General features: G+C 37.5%; 7 protein-coding genes across 7 annotated transcripts; 4 read left to right on the top strand and 3 right to left on the bottom strand. All coding sequences in view use genetic code 12, as the record gives it.

Moving 5' to 3' along the window:
* Positions 1 to 764, top strand: RPL14 (60S ribosomal protein eL14; the record flags this gene model as incomplete). Its single annotated transcript, XM_049324734.1, has 2 exons — positions 1 to 111; positions 480 to 764. 2 exons carry the CDS (start codon positions 1 to 3, stop codon positions 762 to 764), a joined length of 396 nt encoding a protein of 131 aa, XP_049179516.1.
* A 441-nt stretch (positions 765 to 1,205) lies between these two features.
* KGF56_003403 (uncharacterized protein) lies at positions 1,206 to 3,569 on the bottom strand (the record flags this gene model as incomplete). The annotated part of the gene is made up of 1 exon (XM_049324732.1): positions 1,206 to 3,569. The coding sequence occupies one exon, from the start codon at positions 3,567 to 3,569 to the stop codon at positions 1,206 to 1,208; it is 2,364 nt and encodes a 787-aa protein (XP_049179515.1).
* A 203-nt stretch (positions 3,570 to 3,772) lies between these two features.
* On the bottom strand, positions 3,773 to 5,089 carry FAD3 (Fad3p; the record flags this gene model as incomplete). Its single annotated transcript, XM_049324731.1, has 1 exon — positions 3,773 to 5,089. One exon carries the CDS (start codon positions 5,087 to 5,089, stop codon positions 3,773 to 3,775), a length of 1,317 nt encoding a protein of 438 aa, XP_049179514.1.
* Positions 5,090 to 9,473: 4,384 nt separating this feature from the next.
* On the top strand, positions 9,474 to 10,658 carry OP4 (Op4p; the record flags this gene model as incomplete). Its single annotated transcript, XM_049324730.1, has 1 exon — positions 9,474 to 10,658. One exon carries the CDS (start codon positions 9,474 to 9,476, stop codon positions 10,656 to 10,658), a length of 1,185 nt encoding a protein of 394 aa, XP_049179513.1.
* A 2,041-nt stretch (positions 10,659 to 12,699) lies between these two features.
* On the top strand, positions 12,700 to 12,900 carry KGF56_003400 (uncharacterized protein; the record flags this gene model as incomplete). The annotated part of the gene is made up of 1 exon (XM_049324729.1): positions 12,700 to 12,900. One exon carries the CDS (start codon positions 12,700 to 12,702, stop codon positions 12,898 to 12,900), a length of 201 nt encoding a protein of 66 aa, XP_049179512.1.
* A 720-nt stretch (positions 12,901 to 13,620) lies between these two features.
* On the bottom strand, positions 13,621 to 17,469 carry CHS3 (chitin synthase; the record flags this gene model as incomplete). The annotated part of the gene is made up of 1 exon (XM_049324728.1): positions 13,621 to 17,469. One exon carries the CDS (start codon positions 17,467 to 17,469, stop codon positions 13,621 to 13,623), a length of 3,849 nt encoding a protein of 1,282 aa, XP_049179511.1.
* A 3,649-nt stretch (positions 17,470 to 21,118) lies between these two features.
* KGF56_003398 (PPN1 endopolyphosphatase family protein) lies at positions 21,119 to 23,251 on the top strand (the record flags this gene model as incomplete). Its single annotated transcript, XM_049324727.1, has 1 exon — positions 21,119 to 23,251. One exon carries the CDS (start codon positions 21,119 to 21,121, stop codon positions 23,249 to 23,251), a length of 2,133 nt encoding a protein of 710 aa, XP_049179510.1.
* Between the last annotated feature and the right edge of the window lie 27 nt (positions 23,252 to 23,278).

Raw genomic sequence — 23,278 nt, 5'->3', positions numbered from 1 at the left:
ATGTCATCCTCAGTCAAAGCTTCTAACTGGAGATTCGTTCAAGAAGGACGTATTGTTTTGGTTGAAAACAAGAACTTAGCTAGTATAGTTCAAATCATAGATGATAAAAGAGTATGTGGAAACAGACAAAGGAGTGTGGCAGAAAAGTAGCAAAACAGGTTACTGGCAAGCTCGGCTAAGTGACAGGAGGGGGGGAAAAGCTTAAGTGATGAGTGCTCTTTTTCTCTTTGAAAGCATTTATCAACTTGAATTCTTTTTCATTTATCAATGTGAAATCTTTTGCATGGATCAATACTTGAAATTTTTTGCATGGATCAACTTGAATTCCTTTGCATGGATCAATACTTGAAATTTTTTGCATGGATCAATACTCAATATTACTCACTTATCCCCAATACAAAGAGCTTGTTTGCTTCAATTTTGCTGCATTTTCTTTTCTTGATAATCCTATGACACTTACTAACTCCCTTTTTTTCTAGGTTTTAATAGATGGTCCTAAAGTCCCAAGACAAGCTATCTCCTTGGCAAAAGTTGTCTTGACTCCAATTGTATTACCAAACTTACCAAGAGGTGCAAGAACCGCAACCGTCAACAAGAAATGGGCTGCTTCTGATGTTGACTCCAAATGGGCTTCATCAGCATGGTCTAAGAAATTGGCTGCAAGAGAAAGAAGAAGCCAATTGAGTGATTTTGAAAGATTCCAAGTTTTGGTATTAAAGAAACAAAGAAGATTCGCTACTAAGAAGGCTTTAGCTAAAGCTTAATTTTTTTTTTGGCTTTTGACAATTGAAAACACTCAACTTTACTCCTCCCAACACCAACATTTGTATTAGTCCCCTTGATGTTTTTTTTTCCATTCAAAGCAGTGCTTTAAATATGGGGAGGGAATAAGAAAAGGTTAACGACGTATTGCATTGAAAAACAGTTTATCATCACACTAATGCCATCATTTTATCTCCCCTCCTACCACTACTAGTTATAGTAATATATATATATATAAATATATGTATGTATTTAAAGAATAATATAAAAAAAAAGAAAATAAAGTAAGTAAGCAAACGTGTAAGTTGGAAATGTAGCATAAAAGGAAGGTATTCAGTAGTAGTTCTGAAGTACCCTCTCGCCGTTTCTCTCTTACGTTTCTTTCAATAACCCTCTATCAATTATCTTTTAATGTTTATTTACAAGTTTATTTACAAGTTTGTCTACTTTTTACTAGCTTGAGCTTTTTGGTAATCGCTAATCAATTGTTTTTGCAATTGTGGAGCAGTTTGAGCATATTTCAAAAATTCCAACGAAAACTCACCTTTACCTTGAGTAGATGCCCTCAAAGTGGTTGAGAATCCAAACATAGAGTTTAATGAACATTCTGCAGAAACTGTAAATTCGTCTTGACCATTAACGGTTTCATTAATCATACCGCCTAACTTGTTGATCAACCCAACAACGGCACCTTGGAATTCGTTTGGCGCTGTAATATCAACAGTCATGATTGGTTCCAAAATAACTGGCTGAGCATTCTCAAACGCTTGTTTGAAAGCACCTTGCGTAGCCGTTCTAAAGGCCATTTCTGAAGAATCAACAACGTGCGTTTGACCATCGTTAATAAGCATATCCACTCCCAAGACTTTGTGACCAATCAATGGACCTTTTTCCAAGCAGTCATCAAAACCCTTTTGACATGCCAAAAGGAACTTTTCAGGAATTTTACCACCTACTATTTGAGTTTCAAATTTGTTCTCACCTTCAATTGGTTTCATTTCACCAATAACTCTACCGTATTGACCAGCACCTCCTGATTGTTTCTTATGTGTGTAATCAAATGGAGTCGATCCTGTAATTGTTTCTCTATAAGAAACTTGTGGCTTACCAGTCACACAGTCAACACCATATTCTCTTTTAATTCTTTCAACATAAATCTCCAAGTGCAATTCTCCCATACCGGATATTATTGTTTCTTTTGATTCTGGATCAAAATGGACTCGAAATGTAGGATCTTCCTTTTGGAATCTATTCATAGCTTTGGAGAAAGCTCCATTTTCTTTACTCTTTGGGGCAATACTCAATGAAATAACGGCTTCAGGGACAAACATTGAGCTCATTGCAATTTGTTTATTTAATCCTTGGCCAATAAAAGTGTCCCCCGAAGCACAGTCGATACCAAATGTGGCGCAGATTTCACCACTTCCAACTTCGGAAACGTCCTCCATTTCATTGGAATGCATTCTCACCAATCTAGAAACTTTAACCTTCTTACCGGATTTGATATGTGTCATGTATGCACCTTTCTTCAATTTACCTTGGTAAACTCTAATATAAGTCAATTGTCCATAAGGTCCTTCTTCTAATTTGAAAGCTAATCCAACAAATGGAGCAGCACTTGATGCAACTAAGTTAATAGGTGTTTCGGACCCATCGGATTGTACTTCAAACCCGGTGTTTAAAACTTCATTAGGTTGTGGTAAGTAGTCAACAACGGCATCTAAAACCGGTTGGATACCTCTATTAGCCAAAGCAGAGCCCATGAGAACAGGTGTGAATTTTCTTCCAATAGTAGCTCTTCTAATAGCTGCTTTGATCTGTTCGACTGTTGGCTCTTCTCCCTCTAAATAAATATCCGCAATCTCCTCATCAACATCGGCCAAAGTCTCAATTAAAAAAAGTCTTTTTTCCTCTACCAAATCCTTTAAATCTTCAGGCACTTTGTCCTTTCTAATTGTTTCACCTTGTGCTCCTTCATTATACAAAGCGACGCGATCGATTATATTCACAACACCTTGCAAGTTTTCTTCAGCACCTATAGGCACTTGTATAGCAGCAGCATGCATTTTCAACTTTGCATTGATTTGGTCAATGGCTTTCCATGGGTTGGCTCCCATACGATCCATCTTGTTGATAAACGTAATCCTTGGAATATTATACCGACGCATTTGTCTATCGACCGTAACCGTTTGCGATTGAACACCTGCAACTGCACAAACAACTAAAACCGCACCATCCAACACACGTAGAGCTCGCTCAACTTCAATCGTAAAGTCAATATGTCCTGGCGTATCAATCAAATTGAAATGATACGATTGATTGTCCTTATCCCATGAACAATAAGTTGCTGCAGATTGAATAGTTATACCTTTCTCTCTTTCTAAATCCATATGGTCCATCTTGGCACCAACAGAATCACGACCTCTAACTTCATGAATCGCCTTGATTCTACCAGTATAGAAAAGAACACGTTCTGTAAATGTCGTTTTGCCTGAATCTATATGAGCAGAAATTCCAATATTTCTTATTCTTTTGGAAGCTAGAATATCTTCCGTTGTCGAATTCTTAATAATTTCATCTATAATAACTTTTTCTTCCTCATAAGTGTGTGGCCGCTGGTGCTTCACGTCCTCACTTAAATAAGTCGATGTCTGGAAACCTCTCGAAATACATCTAGGGACACACAAACCTTTACCAACTCCTCCTCGAGTCAACTTGTTCGTACCAAAGTTATAATTACTACATTTGTATGTAATACCTTCAACCAACCTTGAGCTTCTCCAAACACCACGTACCACACTGGACATGATATATATCGTTTCCAATAAGACAAGTTGAATCAACGGTATAAAAAGAATTGAAAAAAAAAAAAAAAAAAAAAAAAAAAAAAAAAAAAAAAAAAAAAGGTTGCAGAATTGCTACCAATTGCAAAAAAGCCAATGGCATATCACCAAGGGGTTTCCATATGAAAGCTTTCACTCTCTATACATATATATATATATAAGCGATATTAGTCCTTTGCTTGTACACCTAAACCATTAACATTTCTGAACATCAATACCCCTTTTGCGTCAGGGCAATCGTCATCAACAAATTGACACATTCTAATACATTTCCACAAGCTAAACCACATACTTTCACCTTCATATCTATAATGTTCGCCCATAACTTTCTTTATAGCCTTAGTAGCTTCTCTTGCATTGTAGAAGGGGATTCTTGATACATAATGGTGCAAGACATGTGTTTCAATTATATCGTGAAAAATGTGCTGTCCAATAAAGCCAAAATTACGATCAATTGTAGCAGCTGCACCACGAGCAAATGTCCATTCCTTTGCAGTATAGTGAGGCATACTTGGATCTGTATGTTGCAAAAAAGTAACAAAAACCAACCAATGATTCACCCACAACCAAGGAACAAACCAGTTTATCATCATATTGAAAAGACCAAATGTTTTGTACCATTGGTAAACCATGGTAACGGCAGCAATGATACCTACATCGGATAAAATGATAAACCAATACTGATGTTTATCGAAAACAGGAGATGATGGCGCATAATGTGATCTACTAAACCATGAAGTCTCAGGGTATTTTTGACCAGTAGCGTTTGAAGCTAGGTAAAATTGTAATCCTCCCAATTGCTGAAAGATTAAAACCAACAAGGACCAAATTGGACTTTCTTCCATCAAGTCGGCAACCTTATCAACTTTTTTTTTCTTCAAGTATTCTTGTTTAGTATATGGGATAAACACCATATCCCTAGACAAGTGGCCAGTCGCCTTGTGATGCTTGGCATGACTAAATTTCCAGGAGAAATACGGAACAATTAAATATGAGTGCAATACCCATCCAATACAATCATTGATACCTGGGTAATCTGAAAATGCACCATGACCACATTCATGAGCTAAAATCCACAATCCAAAACCAAAGAGTCCAATAGCGTACGATTGCACCATCCAAGCAGCACCTCTAGCAAAATATGATAATCTTTCATGCCCAACAAACTCGATTTCTGGGATAAGCATATGGCCAACATAACTAATAATGCACATCATTGCAATATCACGAGCAACAAACCCCAAGGACTTGACTAAAGATCTTTCATAACAATGTTTAGGAATTACTTGTAAAATTTCTTTTATTGTATAATCGGGGACTTTCAACACATTCCCATTTGTATCAATAACCTTGAGATTTGAGGAAGTAGTTGTCTCTAATGTAGCAAAATTTTTGCTCCTCTTGGTGAATGTGTTTTTACTGGTAAACTCGTCTTGGTCTTCCTGGTGGTTAGTCCCAGTTGTAGCTGTCTCAAGAATACTCATTTCTTCTCAACGCAACTCAATAAAAAACTAGGAAAGAGAAATCAACAACTAAAAAAGAGAACTCAACAGCTAAGAAAGAGAAATGCAAGTATCCTTTCAAAGAAAGACGTTGACCTTTTTCTTTTTTTTTTTTTCATCCTTCTTTATTTATTTTTTACCTTTGTATCCACAAATGAAATAAATTTAGAATGGATGTGAAAAATTTCCTTGTGCTGAAACGTGTAGTAAATTGGTGGTTTCTTTTTAGAGAAAGATTGAAACTACATTTGTATATTATCAAACCCCGTGTGTTTCTCAAAAAGTTAAACCCCGACTATCTCTGTCTTTCTCCTTTCATACTAAATGCTATCATCGAACTGAGCTACCGGTGCTTACATCGAGTCCTTGGTGATTGGTTTTTTTTCGCGATGAGATAACGGAAAAAAAAAAGAAATCAAAGACAACTATTTTTAGATCAACGGCTCAGACAGTTTGTCTTTTCAAGAAGAATCTCATTGTGTTGAAGAGATTGTGGGAAGTGGTGAAATATTGATTGTCGGAGGCAGCTAGTAATGCTCTACTCCACTATCGAGCAGAACTCCACTCCACTATCGAGCAGAGCGAGATAGTGGAGCATGTAGATTATAGAGTTTTGTACTATGTGGGACGGGTAACTTATTCATGCAAAATACAGCCGTGCATATTTATTACTGGACTCTATTTCTATAGACTACAATTTGGCATTCTCAATGAAAGAGAGGGAGAAAACAGGTCCAAACATGAGAATGTCCCACTATCAGCCTCTTTATGTGATTTGTTTCGATTTTAGATTCTTTCAATTTTAAAATGTCCTTGATTGGATGAAAAAAGTTATCCATCAACTATGTTTATCTTTTTTTGATGCAAAAAAATCGACACTATCGACACTATCGACACTATCAACACTATCGAGCAAAGCGAGATAGTGGAGCAACACCTGCTGCTACCGATACTCTCGACACTATCGAGCGAAGCGAGATATTGGAGCAACACCAGCTGCCACCGACACTACCAATACTATCGACATTATCGACACTATCTCGCTTCGCTCGATAGTGAAGCAACACTAGCTGCTACCGATACTATCGACATTATCGACATTATCGACACTATCTCGCTTCGCTCTATAGTGGAGCAACACCAGCTGCCACCGACACTATCGACACTATCTCGCTTCGCTCGATAGTGGAGTAACACGCAGTAGCTTATGATATTGTTTTGAGACTAGACGAGTGAAACGAGACTAGTCGATAGAATGTAGATTGAGAAAAAGTAGATAGAGAGAGACTAGTCGATAGAATGTAGATAGACAGAGACTAGTCGATAGAATGTAGATAGAGAGAGACTAGTCGATAGAATGTAGATAGACAGAGACTAGTCGATAGAATGTATATAGAGAGAGACTAGTCGATAGAATGTATGTAGAGAGACACTAGTTGATAGAATGTAGCTAGTCGATTTTGCTCCACTATCTCGCTCTGCTCGATAGTGTTCTGCCCTATAGTGGGAAATAGGACCTCGTATATCTTTTACAGCATATCTAGATTGAGTAAAAAGAAACAAAAAAGACACTGTGAAAAAAGTGAACTAATGTAAAGTTTACTCAACTCTAAAATTGCCAACACGGGTTTGTATGTAGAGCACAGTAGCTGCTACCAATGGTGTTTTTCGATAGTGGAAAGAATTAACGAAAGAGGAGGGGTGTTTGCGGATGTGTGGAACAGAGCAGCACCACTTGACACAATAATTACATAACGTTTGATACCATTGAATTGCGAGAGCGATTTTTCCCCCCAATACGTTTTATTTAATTATGAATAATACGAATGAGATAATGTAAGGAAAGAAAAAATAAGACCCATTTTAAAAACGTCGATCGCAACTAATGGGTTTGCAATAAATCCGTCAAATTGATTTGAAGATGATTTTAGAAAGAGCAGTTTTTGAGATTTCCTTTTTGGGTAATTATTATTATTATTTTATTTTATTTTTTTTTTTCGGATATGCAGAGAGGTAGTGTAGTTTTGTAAACATATTTTGCACCCAATTTACGCCTTAAAGAATTGAATCAGAGTGACTGATCTCGATTTATTAGTAGATTTTGCGTTCAAAAATCATTGCGTAGAAGTATGTAAACGTATAAAACTTGAATAGTTATGAGCATTTTCCAAATGTATTTTTCTTGGAGATAATGCAGTCACACTGTAGGTTGAAAAAAGAAAAGAAAACCCGTGTGTCTTGGTAGAAAGAGGAGAGGAGATGAGAATGAGGGTGAAAACAGAGATTAGGAGATGAGAATGAGGGAGTGACAAAAAAACAAGTATCTGAGCTCAGGATTGACATTGTGTTGTTACAATTTAAACTATTCAGGTACATATCTTTAATTAAGGTTTTCATATTTACGCGATTGTCAAAGTAAAAATACAATATGAAACTGTTTACGGGGAATGGGAAATCTTATTACATGGGACGCTGTTTTTAGTTTTTATCGCTATTCTGTACCAACGTTTTGACTCAAGTGAGCTCATGCGTATGCACAAAATGGCAATAGGTAGATATCAGGTGTATAGGAGACGCGTGACTACCATCGAGCACATTTATTGAGATCCACAATAGTTGAACCACAATTGTGTACACACTAGAGTTTGGTTTCATCCTTTACAATTGCCCGAATTACGGTTTTTCATCAAGACAAATAAATAAAACAATAGAAAACTGGCTAGAATCACTATAGAGAAACAAATGGAAAAGGCTATTAAATTGAAATGGAAAAATCTATAAAATCAATGGGAAAGCTATAAAATCAAATGGGAAAGCTATAAAATCAAATTAAAAGCTATTAAAAGCTATTAAATCAAATGGGAATGCTATTAAAAGCTATTAAATCAAATGGAAATGCTATTAAAAGCTATTAAATCAAATGGAAATGCTATTAAAAGCTATTAAAAGCTATTAAATTCAAATGGGTAAGCTATACCTTTTGGTACAAACTTATTTTTTTTTCTCCTTCTCCTTCTTTGGCAACTCTTCTTCTTCAATTAATGATTGTTGTTGGGCCTTGTTGTATTGCACAGGTTCGGACTTGTTCCCTCACAAAAACACATGTGTCATTTCTAATGGGGCCTGTTTCATAATTTCTTAATTACCCCATTGAGTTTCTTTCGTCTGTTTCTTGGCCCATTGCTACCAAATGTAATATATACAGTAATTAAATTTTGACTTTTGTTCCCTTACGGCTTTAACTAAAAAGACAAAATAATAAATAAAAAAAGCAACGAGTAAAAGGAGATTCGACGCAGTTTACTGGTAAGGCTTACAGAAATAGACAGGAGCCTAAAATGAGGGGGGGAGGGGAGGTGGAGGAAGAAAAGGAGGGGGAGGAAGAGAAGGAGGAGGAGGAGTAAGAAGTGAGCATATTTTCTAATAATATAATATGTAATAAAACAATGTGAATCGATTATCAAATGTTCTGCAAGTATCTGAGAGTTTATGCAAATAAATACCAACTTTAATTTGAAAGCTCTCCATATACATTTCCTTTCAAACTCAATTATACCATTTTCCACTTTTACTGAAGGAAAAAAAGAAACAAACAACTATAATGAAGTAACAGGAAAAGGAGAAAACACTTGAAAAAGGAAAACACTTGAAAAAGGAGTAAACACTTGAGGAGTAAACACTTGAAAATTTCAACCTTTTGTAAAATTTTACCCACACAGGGTTATCTTCTAACCATCTCCATGGTCATTGCTATATCGAGTTAAGTTTTACTCACTATAACCACTCACATCACTATGAACTTCTATTAACAATTTTTTTATTTTTGGCTGCTGCATTTATTTCCTATTTAGGTAAATGAATTTTAGTTTAATATAATTTTTTTTTTAGTATTTGGAGAACAAACTCAAAATATCCATAATAATAAATTTAATACTTTACCAACTTTAGTTAACAAGGCATAATGTCTAAATGTAAAGGAGCTTTATCATCAAAGAACCAACCTATTATGAGTAAAGTCTTCAATTCAATTTCTTTTTCCTTCTTTCTTTTCTTTTTTTTAACTTAATTTTTTCTCAATAATCTCGATTATAAATATCTATACAATTTTCCTCATTTTGATAATGGACTCTTGTTTCTTTTAATTCCCCCAGACCCTCAAAGCAATATACATCAGAGTTCCCTGATTGATTTATTAATCAAAATCTTGCTTTCTTTTCCATTTTCTTCAATTGACGCTTTCTTTGCTCGCTACCAAGTGTCACATATTTTCCACTTTTTTATTTATTTTAAATAAGAATATTTTGCAACTTTCAACAATCTTAAATCTTCCATTTGCAACCTTTTGACAAATTAAAGTTATTCAAAAATGAAATTTTCACAAGCTACCCTTTTAGCTATATTAGCTTCCTCAGCCTTTGTTTCAGCTGCTCCAGCTCCAGCTATCATCTCTGAGCAAACTATGGTCAAGAGAGAAGATATCAATGAAGTATTGGCTATTTTAAGTGAACTCCAAAATCACAATGCAAAGAGAGAATTTTTATCAGGAGACGAGTTGATTGAACACGATAAAAGAAGCGATTCCGTCTTGGGAGATTTGATCACTGCTTTAACCAATTCTGGAATTATTGGTGACATTTGGCACATTTTAACCACCGATGAAGCTATTTCTTCTTCCATTAAAGCTATTATTCAATCAGCAATTCAAACTGCTGTTGTTCAGGGTCCTGCTTTGATTAAAGCTATTTGGAACTCTGGTTTATTGGGATCAATTTTCAATAGTTTCTTAAATGACGCTGACTTGAGAAACGCCTTTTTGAATGTTGCTAAATCAATCTTTGGTACTGCTGTCAATTTGATTACTTCATGGTTGAGCGGTTCCTCCTCATCTTCAACAGCTGCAGCTACTCCTGCTACTACTGCAGCAAAGAGGGACGTTATCCTTGATGGAGAATACATGGACAAGAGAGACTTGGCTTCAATCTTGTCGTTTATTGTTACTCAAATCAAAGATTCAGGAATTGTTTCTTCATTGATCAATAAGGTTTTGGCTGATCCACAAGCTACTATTAACTTTTTGACTACTGCTTTCCAAACTGGTTTGGTTGTTGCCCAAGAAATTTACGGATGGGCCAAATCATCTGGATTATGGGATTCTGCTTTATCATACATTGAAGCAAATGCCGGTACTTGGGCTGGTGCTATTGCATCATTCTTGGGTAATGCCTTGACAAAAGGTTTAGTTAGTGCATCAGAAATTGATAATGCTACTGGTTCATCTGCTGCTTCAACTTCAACTGTTTCAACTAGAGATGTCGCTGCTGCCGCTGCTCCAGCTTCCACAACTGCCAAGGCCGTCACTACCACTACCACAGCTGCCGTTACCGCTGCCGCTGCTGGAAACACAAATGCTTTGGACTCGTTGATTAACCAATATGGTACTGCCACAGCCACAGCACCTACCGTGGACACTGGAAATTTAGCTAACAACTTGAACCAATTGGTGGGAGCTGCTAACAGTGCCGCAGCTTCATTAAAGAGAAGAAACTACTAAATGCATTTTGAGTGACTTGTAACCAGAAGCAGGGAGAAGGAGTGGGACTTGTAACCAGAAGCAGGGAGAAAGAGTGGGACTTGTAACCAGAAGCAGGGAGAAAGAGTGGGACTTGTAACCAGAAGCAGGGAGAAAGAGTGGGACTTGTAACCAGAAGCAGGGAGAAAGAGTGGGACTTGTAACCAGAAGCAGGGAGAAAGAGAGGGAGACAGTTTGTTATTTTTTGAACTGCAGTTTCAAAAAAAATTCCTTTTTTCTTCAATCAAGTTTAACCTTGAATTCGGGTTTATTTTATTTTATTTTTTATCTTTCTTTTTCATTCTGGTTGACTTTTTCATCGTTGTTGATAAAAATCGGTTTAGATTCTAATCGTTATTAATTCAATTCTACTACTACCAAATTTTCATAAAAAAAATTCCAATTAGATTGAACTTATACATATATAGATGTATATGGTTTTTTTTCTCTATTATAAATTTAGATTATTTACTTTAAAGGCTTTTCTTTTGGATCTGGATCAGCACTTTGTAGCAACACTAGAGCAACACTTTGTAGCAACACTAGAGCAGCACTTTGTAGCAACACTGGACAAAAATTACATCTCAAACGAGCCTAACGACCGTATCAATTTCTCAGTAAAAGTGACAAAAATATACCCAAATGTAAGTATACATATTGTAACCCACAGTTTTCGTATTAAATTACGTAGTAAAGTCGAAACTAGCACAGCATAACACTTTTGGAAACTTGGCTTTGATTATTGCTAATCTGTTTTTTTTTTTATTTTTTTTTTTCGCAGCCATTGAAGTATGGAGCAGTGTAACAATTGAAATTTATAGACCGAAATTCTTTATGGATAAACAAAATTAGATCAACGTATACTTTCTATTACCTACCCTCCACCTACTTTATGCTACGCCAGATCTTCAAATCGATTAATCAGAATAAAAAAATATTAGCGAAATTGCGTTTTCAGAAAATCCATTTTTTTTTTCCTTTTCCAATTGTTTCCAGTTCTTACGTCACCTAGTGCAAATTTCAAGTCAATACTAAAAAGAAGAGATAATATAATAATAGGAATATGTTGTTTTCTTTGGTTGTGGTGTCGATGAAATGAGTAAATTTATTGGAGGATAGAAGTAAGAAGCTGCATGAAAAGAAAAGGGTTTGTATTTTGTTTCAGCATGAGCAAGGAGGGAAACAGTAAACTGGTTTAGGATCATAAACTGGTTTAGGATCCCAAACCAGTCTAAGATCCTTCATTTGCACAGCAGGGACTTTTTAAATTTCCAATTACCCGTCAGTGTTACAACAAGTTACTCCACTATCTCGCTTTGCTCGATAGTAGAGTACGGCAATTTAATACATGGTCTACTCCCTTTCCCCTCCACAAAAAAAGAAAAAAAGAAATGCAAAAAAAATATACCTAAGGGGTTTCTAATTTGTTAGTATAAGCCAAAAGGAAAATTTTTCAAAGATGATAAAACCTTATTTGTCCATATGGCTCGATAATTTTATTCGACAAGTACTACTTGTCACATGGTGCAAACCAGGAGGTCTCTTTATCATTTTTAGTGCCTTTGAACGTTGCTAGTTGAAAAAAGACTTTACTTTTTCAACTTTAGTTCTTGCACTTCGTCTGTTTCAAGTAAAATTTTTTTTACCTTTTTTTTTTATTGTATGAAACGTATATTTTCCTTACTACTTATCTAACACCACGCCTCCTTCCACCCTAGTATAACCCCAAGGTGTTCATATGTATGTGTGTGGGTGTGGTGGTGGGGAGGGAGACTTTGTGCGTGTAGTTAATATATATTGCTTGCTTGTTAAAATTAGGTATGAAACAAGAATCAACAGAATAACATTTCTGCATAGCAAAGTGCAAAAAAGACTAACCCTTTTTGTATAGAAGATCCGGTTTTGCGTATTAGCTATTCCTGGTATTACAATATATATATATATATATATATAGCTTGGTAGAATTGGTTTATTTGGTTAGCCCTCTTATTTCTTTGTTCGATACTTTGAACTTCTACATACAATGTTAACTGCATTAGCTACACCAAACTCTGCATTCAAACCGCTGATCAAAAAGGTCAAAAATACATGGCGATTGAAGAAGTTTAAAAAGAGATATATTGAAAAAGGAGGCGCTTCTTCAAGTAGTGAAAACTCGACAGAGTCAAGTGTCAGATCCTCAGCGGTATCTTGTGCGTTTTCTTCTACTAATGATGAGTTTTAAACTGACGTGAACTGGTGAAAAAGGTAGAACCGTTGAACTGGTTAAATTGAGGGAAATAGTGTTTGTTGAAGTTTTGCTATTCAAGCATAAGCTCAATTCTGTCACACAATGAAACATTGGTCTGGCATGCAGAGTTTAACAAAGGCTGTCAGCATTCATTGTGTCCCTTGTTTTTGTAGGCTACATGAGACAATAGATTGATGACAAAAGCCGTTTTGTCAATACCCCTCAAGAATTAATTTCTATTCAATACAATTGGGACACATCAATTATCATAATGAAGCAACGTTGATGGTATATTTTACGAGAGGCTGTTTACGGCGTAATGGTGCAGCTTTAGCTGAAGAATAGAATTTAAAGTTGTATTTGCAGCTGCACTGATTCTTCATCTACAAGAAACGTGCCAGCTGCACTAGTTCTTCATCTACAAGAAACGTGCCAGCTGCACTAGTTCTTCATCTACAAGAAACGTGCCAGCTGCACTAGTTCTTCATCTACAAGAAACGTGCCAGCTGCACTAGTTCTTCATCTACAAGAAACGTGCCAGCTGCACTAGTTCTTCATCTACAAGAAACGTGCCAGCTGCACTGATTCTTCATAGTTACACCACATATAATGAGTTCAATAAATACTGTTTTGCCCATATAATGTCATATATATATAATCTACTCTACATTGTTCTCTCTCTCTCTCTCTTTCTCTCTCTCTCGTTCCTCTTTATCAATTAGATTCAGAGTAAGATCCTTCATTTTCGAAATCATCAATTATTTTTTCATTATTTGAAGGATCCCAAACGGCTGAAGGGGCAACCAAATTTTGATTAGATGAATATCCTCTCTGGTTAGTACCAATTCCCTGACCACCTTGGCCAGCAGCAGCAGTAGCAATAATAGCATTTTCCTCACTTCTGCGTTCTCTTTCCCATTCTCTCCATCTTCTCATTTTGATTTTTGATGCATCAAATACACCCTCACTAGTTCCATGATCTCCCTTGCCCTCACCAGCCACAGTTCTTGTTTCACCCCAACTGAAATCATCAAATTTCCAATATGCATAAGACGGTAAAACAAAATTCCAAATTGGTAAGGCCATCAAGTAAATGAAAAAGTATATGATATATGATAGTGATGAAATGGTTATAACAATAAGACATCCAGGTAATCCAAATATAATAGCCAACAATACCAATGACATAACTGGCGTTGGTTTCGAAACAATAGCAAAAATAATAACATAAATCGTGAATGCAATTGCCGCTGGAAGAACCAATGTACCAACCAATTCAATAAAAATAACAAATTGCATCGAAAAGCAAAACGTACCACATAAATCATTCACCAATACCAATTCCATCAAGTTGTGCACCGTGGAATTGATCCACCTACGACGCTGTGATAACAAGACTTTGAACTTATCAGGAACAATTGTTTTACAAGCAGCTTTAGGAACAAAAATCTGTTTCCTCTTGGGGAACGTTCTCAACATCAATGAAGAAAGATATCTATCCTCACCTAAAAGTAATAAATTCTTCTTGTGCAATGTATCAACCACATTATCTGAATATCTTTCAACAATATCTGGATTGGCCAAAATAGGAACCCAGTACCCATCGGATCCTTTGGGAGCTTTAATCCTATACATACAAAAACATCCCGGTAAACAAGTAACACCACCAAATATAGATTCAAAAGCCTTTGCTTGATGATGCGAGATATAATACTCAAACACTTGAATTGCAGTAACCCACGATTGCGCCTTATTTGAAATCTTGGTTTCTCCACATAACCCCATCACCAGAGGATCTTTGACCATTTCAGCAACCATATGTGTTAGTGAATCAGGAAACACTCTAGTATCTGCATCAACCATAAGCACAATTTCATAAAACTCCGCCATTAGCCCCGTAACTCTCCAAATTGCTTGCAACATTTCAAACTCTAAACTTGTCATCCTTTCGTCAAATACAACTTTTTGTAAAAAGGACATTAAAATAATTTGTGAATCACGCTTACCTCTATTACCTGGTTTAGGCAAGTTTGCTTCTTCAGGAGTACCACATTTGACCACAGTAATCATCGGAACACGTTGTTGCTTTTCAGGTGGAACTGTTCCATCGTCATAATCATAAAACCCTGCATAAACTTTGGCCATATTATGACGCTTGCTTCCTTGAGCAACTGCAACATATGAATATGGTTCAACCTCATCTCTTGGCACAGTTAAATCAGACATCATATCCAAAACTATATCCGGAGTGGTTCTGTCATTACCAGAACCTTTAATCAAACCATCACAAATCACAAGAATCAATTTGTGAGAATTGGGAAAATCTGTAGTTGCAATAGAGTCCAAAGTGGTACGTATACCATCTGCATCTTCGGAGTAACAAGTGACCAAATTGATGGTATGCGCCAAGGGAAATCCAAAAGGTTGATATTCAACAGGCGGTTGAGGAACGATGTCTGGATGGATAATATCTGGGGATAATCCATGAACAACAGCTGCTTGCTCGTCAAAGGCTTCAAATGGATTGTAAGTTGAAATGGGACGGTTCAACAAATCTGTTGATGAACCTTGATCGTTGAGGTAGATAGTTGATTGTTTTGCACCACTACCACCATTCTTTCCTGAAACTGTCAGAGACTTTTTACCATATCCGTTACGTCCTAATAACGCAGCTTGTGTTGACATTGTTGTATACTTGAAAGTTTTTGAAAGCGCACTAGGATTATCGTAATATTGTGACAAATCGGCATTTGGTCCAAGCGAAAGCTTTTGTGACCTATGGAAAACACTTTGCCTGTTAGTTTTTGCTGATTTGTAATTAGCTCTTGCTCTTAGTGGAACAGTTTTGATTTGAGTCCCAATTGCTGAGTTATTGTTATCAACCCAATTTTCGATAGCCTTGTTTCTTGCCACCATTGATTTATTATCATATTCAGTTGCACCTTGTTTTCTCGAAGTAACCCATCTAAACCAACAAGCCATAATAAACTTCACAACAACAACCGATAAAATAAACACCAAAGAAACAATCAAGACAATTTGCGAAGCGATACAACCAATGGTATCTGAATCAATAACACCAACTTTTATAATTTCAGTCAAACACCTAGCCGCTTGACGTTCACTTGGACTAGTTAAAACCATGGATATATCCAAACCATGGAACGTTGGATCATCGCGTAATCTGTCAAACAATTCGGGATAAGTTACATCTTCATTCTGGATCCAATTTATCAAATTCAAATCCAAAACAGTTCCTGAATAAACAACCAAATTTCTTGACGAGTTTCTAATATCATCCCAAGTGAAATAAACATCACCTGATACTTTAAGCCCATAATAAGCTCTACGTGCCACTTCACTTGTATGACAAGCCCATCCATTATAATACACCTGAGTGTTGTTAACTTCGTTAGAGCCATCTTGATCAAAAAAACGACACGGCATATACCAGGCTAACTCGTTATTTTCATTAAACGGTATAGTACAACCTTCCTTTGGCAAAATCAAACCCTTGCAATTACCATTTACATTTTGGAACAAAAACGAAGCATCTTTACCACCGGCATTGATAGGAGGATACAAGACATTAGAACCCGCGCCAATCCCTGCAGCCGCTGGATGTTTTGAAGAAGACAAATCAAAAGATCTTCCATTAATGATCAAGCTTGAGGTACTAACTTCATTTATTCTTGTTCTCAATTTTTCTGAAGAGCATACTGTTTTCGTAAAACCAAAAGTCAAATAAGCAACAAGGGCACCAATGTACAATATACATGAGATCAATCCCATTTTTTCTCTCCAAGCAAACTGACGATCTTTTGTAGGAAGTCCAAACAATTTCAATAATGGTGAAGGAGCCCAAAATGTCACAGCGTAACAATATACTTTCCAAAAATAAATATCGTGCTTTTTACCAGCTTTCTTTTTACGGGATTTCGATCCTTGAACTTGTGGTCTCGGCAACCCGTTCGAAATGACCTTGCTTCTCAGTGGAGTTCTACCGAATTCGCCGCCAACTTCATCGTTCAATCCGTATACTTCTCTACCACCTTTCAAGTTTGTTTTATTGTTGTTGAAGCTTGTTCCTGGCGATGAGTTGTGAATATCCATAAGAGGTATTCCTTCATTTTCGTCATCGAGTGGAGAAGGCGGGGCAACGTCAGTGCCGAGGGGGCCATGTTGTTGACGTAGCGGGTGACGCAGCTGCTGTTGGTGGTGGTGGTGGCGGCGTTGCAGTTGCAGTTGCAGTTGCAGTTGCAGTTGCAGTTGCAGATGTTGAGAGTCTGATCTCTGCGAGGAATAAGGGCTCAAATGGGACCTTGATCTGGTCAAATCGTTTGAGCCACGAGGAGGAGGATGTATTGCATTTGAGGAAACTTGTACTTTGATATGATCCGACTCTTGGTTAGCTACTTGCGTATAGTGGAACCTTGGATGATTAGGATCTATCCTTGATCTTTCTGGTCTAACGAGTGATCGTTTCCTACTTAGATTATCTCCTGATTCAGGATCAAACTCCATATAACCTCTATTGGGACTAGTACCTCTACCATAGGACATATCTAACAGCTCAAAACTAGGCAAATATTACTATCTGTGAAAGAAACCTGTCACCTCTACCCTGTTTTCCAGTATACCAATTTCCTCTTCTTGTCCAATCTCTTCAATGTAACCTTGATGTATCAAATAAAGCAAAGAAAAAAAAAAAAAAGAAAAGAAAGAAAAGTTACCCGGCAATCCACTAAGCACCACTATCGAGCAAGGCGAGATAGTAAAGCAAGAGAATGTAGCACTATCGAGCGGAGCGAGGTAGTGATGCAAGAGTAATGTAGCACTATCGAGCAAGGCGAGATAGTAAAGCAAGAGAATGTAGCACTATCGAGCGGAGCGAGGTAGTGATGCAAGAGTAATGTAGCACTATCGAGCGGAGCAAGGTAGTGGAGCAGCATTTATTACACTGGGCTTAGATTACTATCGAGCGCTTGCAAATATACTTGAATTTCTATTGACCAGAGCCTTGGAAAGATTGAGATTCTTTAGAAAAAATATAATTGTAGATACTAAGAATAGCACTAGTGTACTCCACTATCGAGCGGAGCAGGTAGTGGAGCTGGTGTCACTAGTGTGCTCCACTATCGAGTGGAGCAAGGTAGTAAAGCAAGAGTAATGTAGCACTATCGAGCAAGGCGAGATAGTGGAGCTGGTGTCACTAGTGTGCTCCACTATCTCGCTCCGGTCAATAGGGGAGGAAGAGTAATGTAGCACTATCTCGCCCCGCTCTATAGTGGAGCTGGTGTCACTAGTGTGCTCCACTCGATAGTGGAGCAAGAGTAATGTAGCAATGAGAATAAGGAAGTAGAGTAGACGTAGCAAGGTAGTAGTGCCAATACAGCGATATAGTAGAACACACGGGGTTTCATCTTGTTTATATTTATGGAATCTATTGTTTACTGATTTGATCAAGGCTAAAAAAAAGAAAATAAGCGACACTAGTGACACCACTATCGAGCGGAGCGAGATAGTGGAACACATTGAAAGTAGCTTGTTACAGCACTATCGAGCGGAGCGAGATAGTGGAGCACACTGAAAGTAGCTTGTTACAACACTATCGAGCGGAGCGAGATAGTGGAGCACACTGGAAGTAGCTTGTTACAACACTATCGAGCGGAGCGAGATAGTGGAGCACACTGAAAGTAGCTTGCTATAACACTATCGAGCGGAGCGAGATAGTGGGGCACACTGAAAGTAGCTTGTTACAACACTATCTCGCTCCGCTCAATAGTGGCGCAGCACTGACCACACTGAGTTTAATTTAACTCTTTTCAATCACTTTCATCGCTAAAAGAGGCTCTATCTATCCTAAAGTAGATACCTCTCTATATACTGCTCCACTAGCTCGCTTCGCCCCCTAGTGTCGCATTACCTAGAGGCTTAGTTTAAAACTAAAGCTAGACTATCGAGCAGAGCGAGATAGTCTATACTACTCAATAGTCCATCACTTACTACTCAATAGTCCATCACTTACTACTCAATAGTCCATCACTTACTGCTCAATAGTCTATTAATATACTACTCAATAGTCTATTTACTTACTGCTTAATAGTTTATTTACTTACTGTTCCACTAGCTCGCTTCGCTTTCTAACCTCTCTACATACTGTTCCACTAGCTCGCTTCGCTCCCTAGTGCCGTGTCACCTAAGAAGCCCCTATCAAGATTCTATTTCTAAATTTAGAATGATATGTAAGCTCTAATTGATGGTAGCGTTTCGTCTAATTTTCGAAAACAATAGACCCTTTCATTAAAGGCAGTTTTGCTAGTGCATTCGAGAGGTTTCTAAGATTTTAAGAATGACTTTAAAAGAGAGGGCCCTTACGCGACACTATCGAGATACACTATCGAGCAACACTATCGAGCAGAGCGAGATAGTGTTGTAACAAGCTAATGTCAATTTGCTCCACTATCGAGCAACACTATCGAGCAGAGCGAGATAGTGTTGTAACAAGCTAATGTCAATTTGCTCCACTATCGAGCAACACTATCGAGCAGAGCGAGATAGTGTTGTAACAAGCTACTGTCAGTATGCTACACTATCTCTCTCCGCTCGATAGTGTACTAAGCTACAAAGTGTACCTCGCTTCACTCAATAGTGTTGCAACAAGCTACTGTCAGTGTGCTACACTATCTCGCTCCGCTCGATAGTGTTGTAATTCTCGCTCCGCTCGATAGTGTTGTAATTTTGGCCCCGCTCGATAGTGGGGCAGCACTGACGACACTGGATTTTTCCAATAATAAAGAGTTTTACGAGTTCTTTAACGGGGTTTTTTCTGAAAAAACACTTTTATAGATTATTTACAGAGGAAACTATTATAGATGAAGTTTTTATAGAGAAAACTTTAGCGCGATAACTCATACTGTTAAATTGTTAGCATATGGAAGCGACACTATCGAGCGGAGCGAGATAGTGGAGTAGCATTGACTACAATCTATGGCCAACACTTACTACACCGGGTTCAACAAACGTAGATACCTCTAGATACCTCTAGTTACCTCTAGTTACCTCTAGTTACCTCTAGTTACCTCTAGTTACCTCTAGATACCTCTAGATACCTCACAGTATCATTCTGAATAATGGTTTACAGGAAATCAAGTGAGGATATAGATGTCTGAATCTATGGCCGACACTGTTGAGAGACACTATCGAGAGACACTATCTCGCTGCTCGATAGTGGAACACTGACTGCTACCGACACTATCGAGAGAGACTATCTCGCTGCTCGATAGTGGAACACTGACTACACTGGGTATAATCTAACTCCTACCAATTACCCGTCAACTTTCCTCGCTCAAAAAGGTTTTATCTACTTAGAAGCCTTTTCTACCTAGAAGCGCTATCTATCCAAAAGTAGATACCTCTCTATATACTGCTCCACTAGAGAGCGAAGCGAGCTAGTGTCGCTCTGCTCGATAGTCTCTTTACATACTGCTCCACTTACTCGCTTCGCTCCCTAGTGGAGCTCTACTCGATAGTCTATTTACAAACTGCTCCACTTACTCGCTTCGCTCACTCGTGTAGCTCTAGTGTCCCACGGGTTCTTTTCATTCATTCATGTAACAAGTGCTTTGTTTATCAAAGGCTCTTCCTTTGCGGAGCACGTGTTGCTTTGTTAATTATATCACAAGGTATTCAAATAGTGCCGTTTTCTCGGTTAATGGTGGGAATTTTCGGCAATTACCAAAATGGATAGCTGTAAAGCATACCCCAAACAATAGACTTCCTTCCTTTGCTAATCATTTTTGTTGTTTCTATTGTTGAAATTTCTAGCTCGGCTCACGTGGAGTAATTCTTTTTGTTTTTCTCGCCCACGTTGCTGCGAAACACAATCCTCGGTAGCATGAAGAATTGAGCGGCTTCTGTTTTCAACCCATTTAATTGGTGAAGCCAGTCGGTTTATTGGGTTTTATTGTCTACTTTCAACATGCAACATGAACGCAATGTTTTCTTCAAAAAGGAAATGCCGTCTTTCCCCACGAGGACCTGAGCACATATAACTGGGTCCTATTTCCCGCTCTCCGTTCCCTCTTTTTTTTTCTTTTTTTTTTTCATTTTGCAACTTTTGTTTTTGCAACTTTTGTTTTTGCAACTTTTGTTTTTGCAACTTTTGTTTTTGCAACTATTTTGTTTTTTGCAACTTTTCTTTACTTGAGAAATGCTTGCTTTGGACGTTTTATCGGTGCTTGTTTTAGCTGTTGGTGCAGTTTCCTTTACTGTACCAGGATATAGCTCACTTCAACGTCAGATCTTATCCAAAAAATCAGACACTGTCCTGCCTTTGGATATCTATGTCAATTTGCCTTTAAATGAAACTGATTTCATCAATTATCATATTCAAAAATTGAAAAACTTTAATGGTACAAAGTGTGAGCTATGCAAGTATAAAATGAGATATGCTAAGCAAATGGTTGAAGACTATCCTGAACAAGAACATCTTGTTACCTTGATGTTATTCCAAGATTGTTTGAACAGAAAGAACATTTATAGATGTGATGCTAGAGAATTCTTTGTTACTACTAAATCGGAAAATTTCGAATCATTTAATGAAGATTCCGATTCAGGTATAACTTCTGGTAGAAGTGTCAATTTTTTCGATAACGATTTCTTGCAAGTTATCAAAAGGTTCAATGTTTCCAGCGATTTGGACTTGGAATACTTTTGTTCTCTTGCCAGTAGCGTGGGACTGTGTAGGTTGCCAAAGACTCCAAACGTTGAGGAAATTTTTGATATGCAAAGTTGGTGGCCAGCAAAGAAACCAGAGTACTATCAACAACCAGAATACAAAAACAACAGCGAAAGATTCAATGTTGTTCACATTACTGACTTCCATATCCAACCAAGGTACACGTTTGGTTCAGAATCCAACTGTTCCTCTTACCCATGTTGTCTTCCAGAATCATACAATAAAGAGTTGCCAGGAATAGACTACAACTTCACCACCTATTATAAAAACCTTAACCCATCTCTTGAAACTTTTGATTTTTCCTTTTACCCAGATGCTAGGTATGACGAGAACAACACATATATCAAAGGAGACTACTATGATCTCCCAAAGTATCGTGGCTACAATTACAACAATGCTCCAGCAACTCCTTTCGGAGGTTATCTTTCTGACAGTCCAGAATTATTGATGAACAGTTCCTTGGTTGAAGTTGCCAAATTACATGCAAAGAAAAATTTCGAGTTGGTTTTGTTCACTGGTGACTTGGTCGATCACGATACTGCTCATTGTACTCCAAATGTTACCAAGGAAGCTGAAGTAAAGTCTTTCAACTTGATGAAAAAGTTCTTGAACAATATTCCAATTATGCCATCCTTGGGTAACCATGATACCTTCCCATATGCTCAAATGGCACCACATCAATTTCAAACTAAAAACCATTCCTATGACTACAATATTGATGATATGGTTAATTTATGGATTAATAATGAATGGTTTGATGAAAAAGATGCCAACGATTTAAAGAAACATTACACAGGGTTCTCGTATGTGACCAACCGTGGATTGAAAATCATTGCTTTGAACTCAAACACATATTACAGATCCAATTTATGGGCATATATTGATCATACTACCAATGCTGATTTATTCGGAAATTGGAAGTTCCTCGTTGACGAATTAGTGGATGCTGAATCAAAAGGACAAAGAGTTTGGATCATGGCTCACGTTCCTCCAAACCACAATGATGTCTTGCCAGTTCACTCAAGAATCTTTGGTAAAATCGTTGAAAGATTCTCTCCATATACTATTGCAAGTTTGTTCTATGGCCACACCCATGAAGATCAATTCACAATCCTTTACACGAGCAATGTAACTGCTGCTAATGCCGTTGCCAATGATGTCCTCAATATGGCATGGGTCGCTCAATCTGTGACACCATTCGTTGCCTATAATCCATCATGGAAATGGTACGAAGTTGAAAACGAAAGTTTCAACATCATCAACGCCTACAATTACTATGCTCAATTGAATGTCACTTTTGTTAATGATGGTGAAGAGCCTGAATGGGAGGTGGAATATAGTACAAGAGACGTTTATGATCCAGAACACACATGGCCCGAGGATGCGCCATTGAATGGTACTTTCTGGCATAAATATGTTGCTCAACGTTTATGGAACACGAGCGATGTAGAGTTTAGTCAGACATTCACTAATTTTAGATACAGATTGAGTCCATATACTCCAAACTGTACCAATGAAGATGGTACTTTAAGCGATCTGTGCTTTACTGCAAACAATTGTTTTGTCAACTTCTACGCTGACGACCAAAGGAGATGTCAAAAATGATGATGATGACGATGATGATGATGATGA

The sequence above is a fragment of the Candida oxycetoniae genome (assembly GCF_023343755.2).
Source record: "Candida oxycetoniae strain CBS 10844 chromosome Unknown scaffold35, whole genome shotgun sequence".
Classification (NCBI taxonomy): domain Eukaryota; kingdom Fungi; phylum Ascomycota; class Pichiomycetes; order Serinales; family Debaryomycetaceae; genus Lodderomyces; species Lodderomyces oxycetoniae.
Note: the sequence above shows the minus strand (reverse complement) of the source record. Positions and strands in the feature narration are given on the sequence as shown.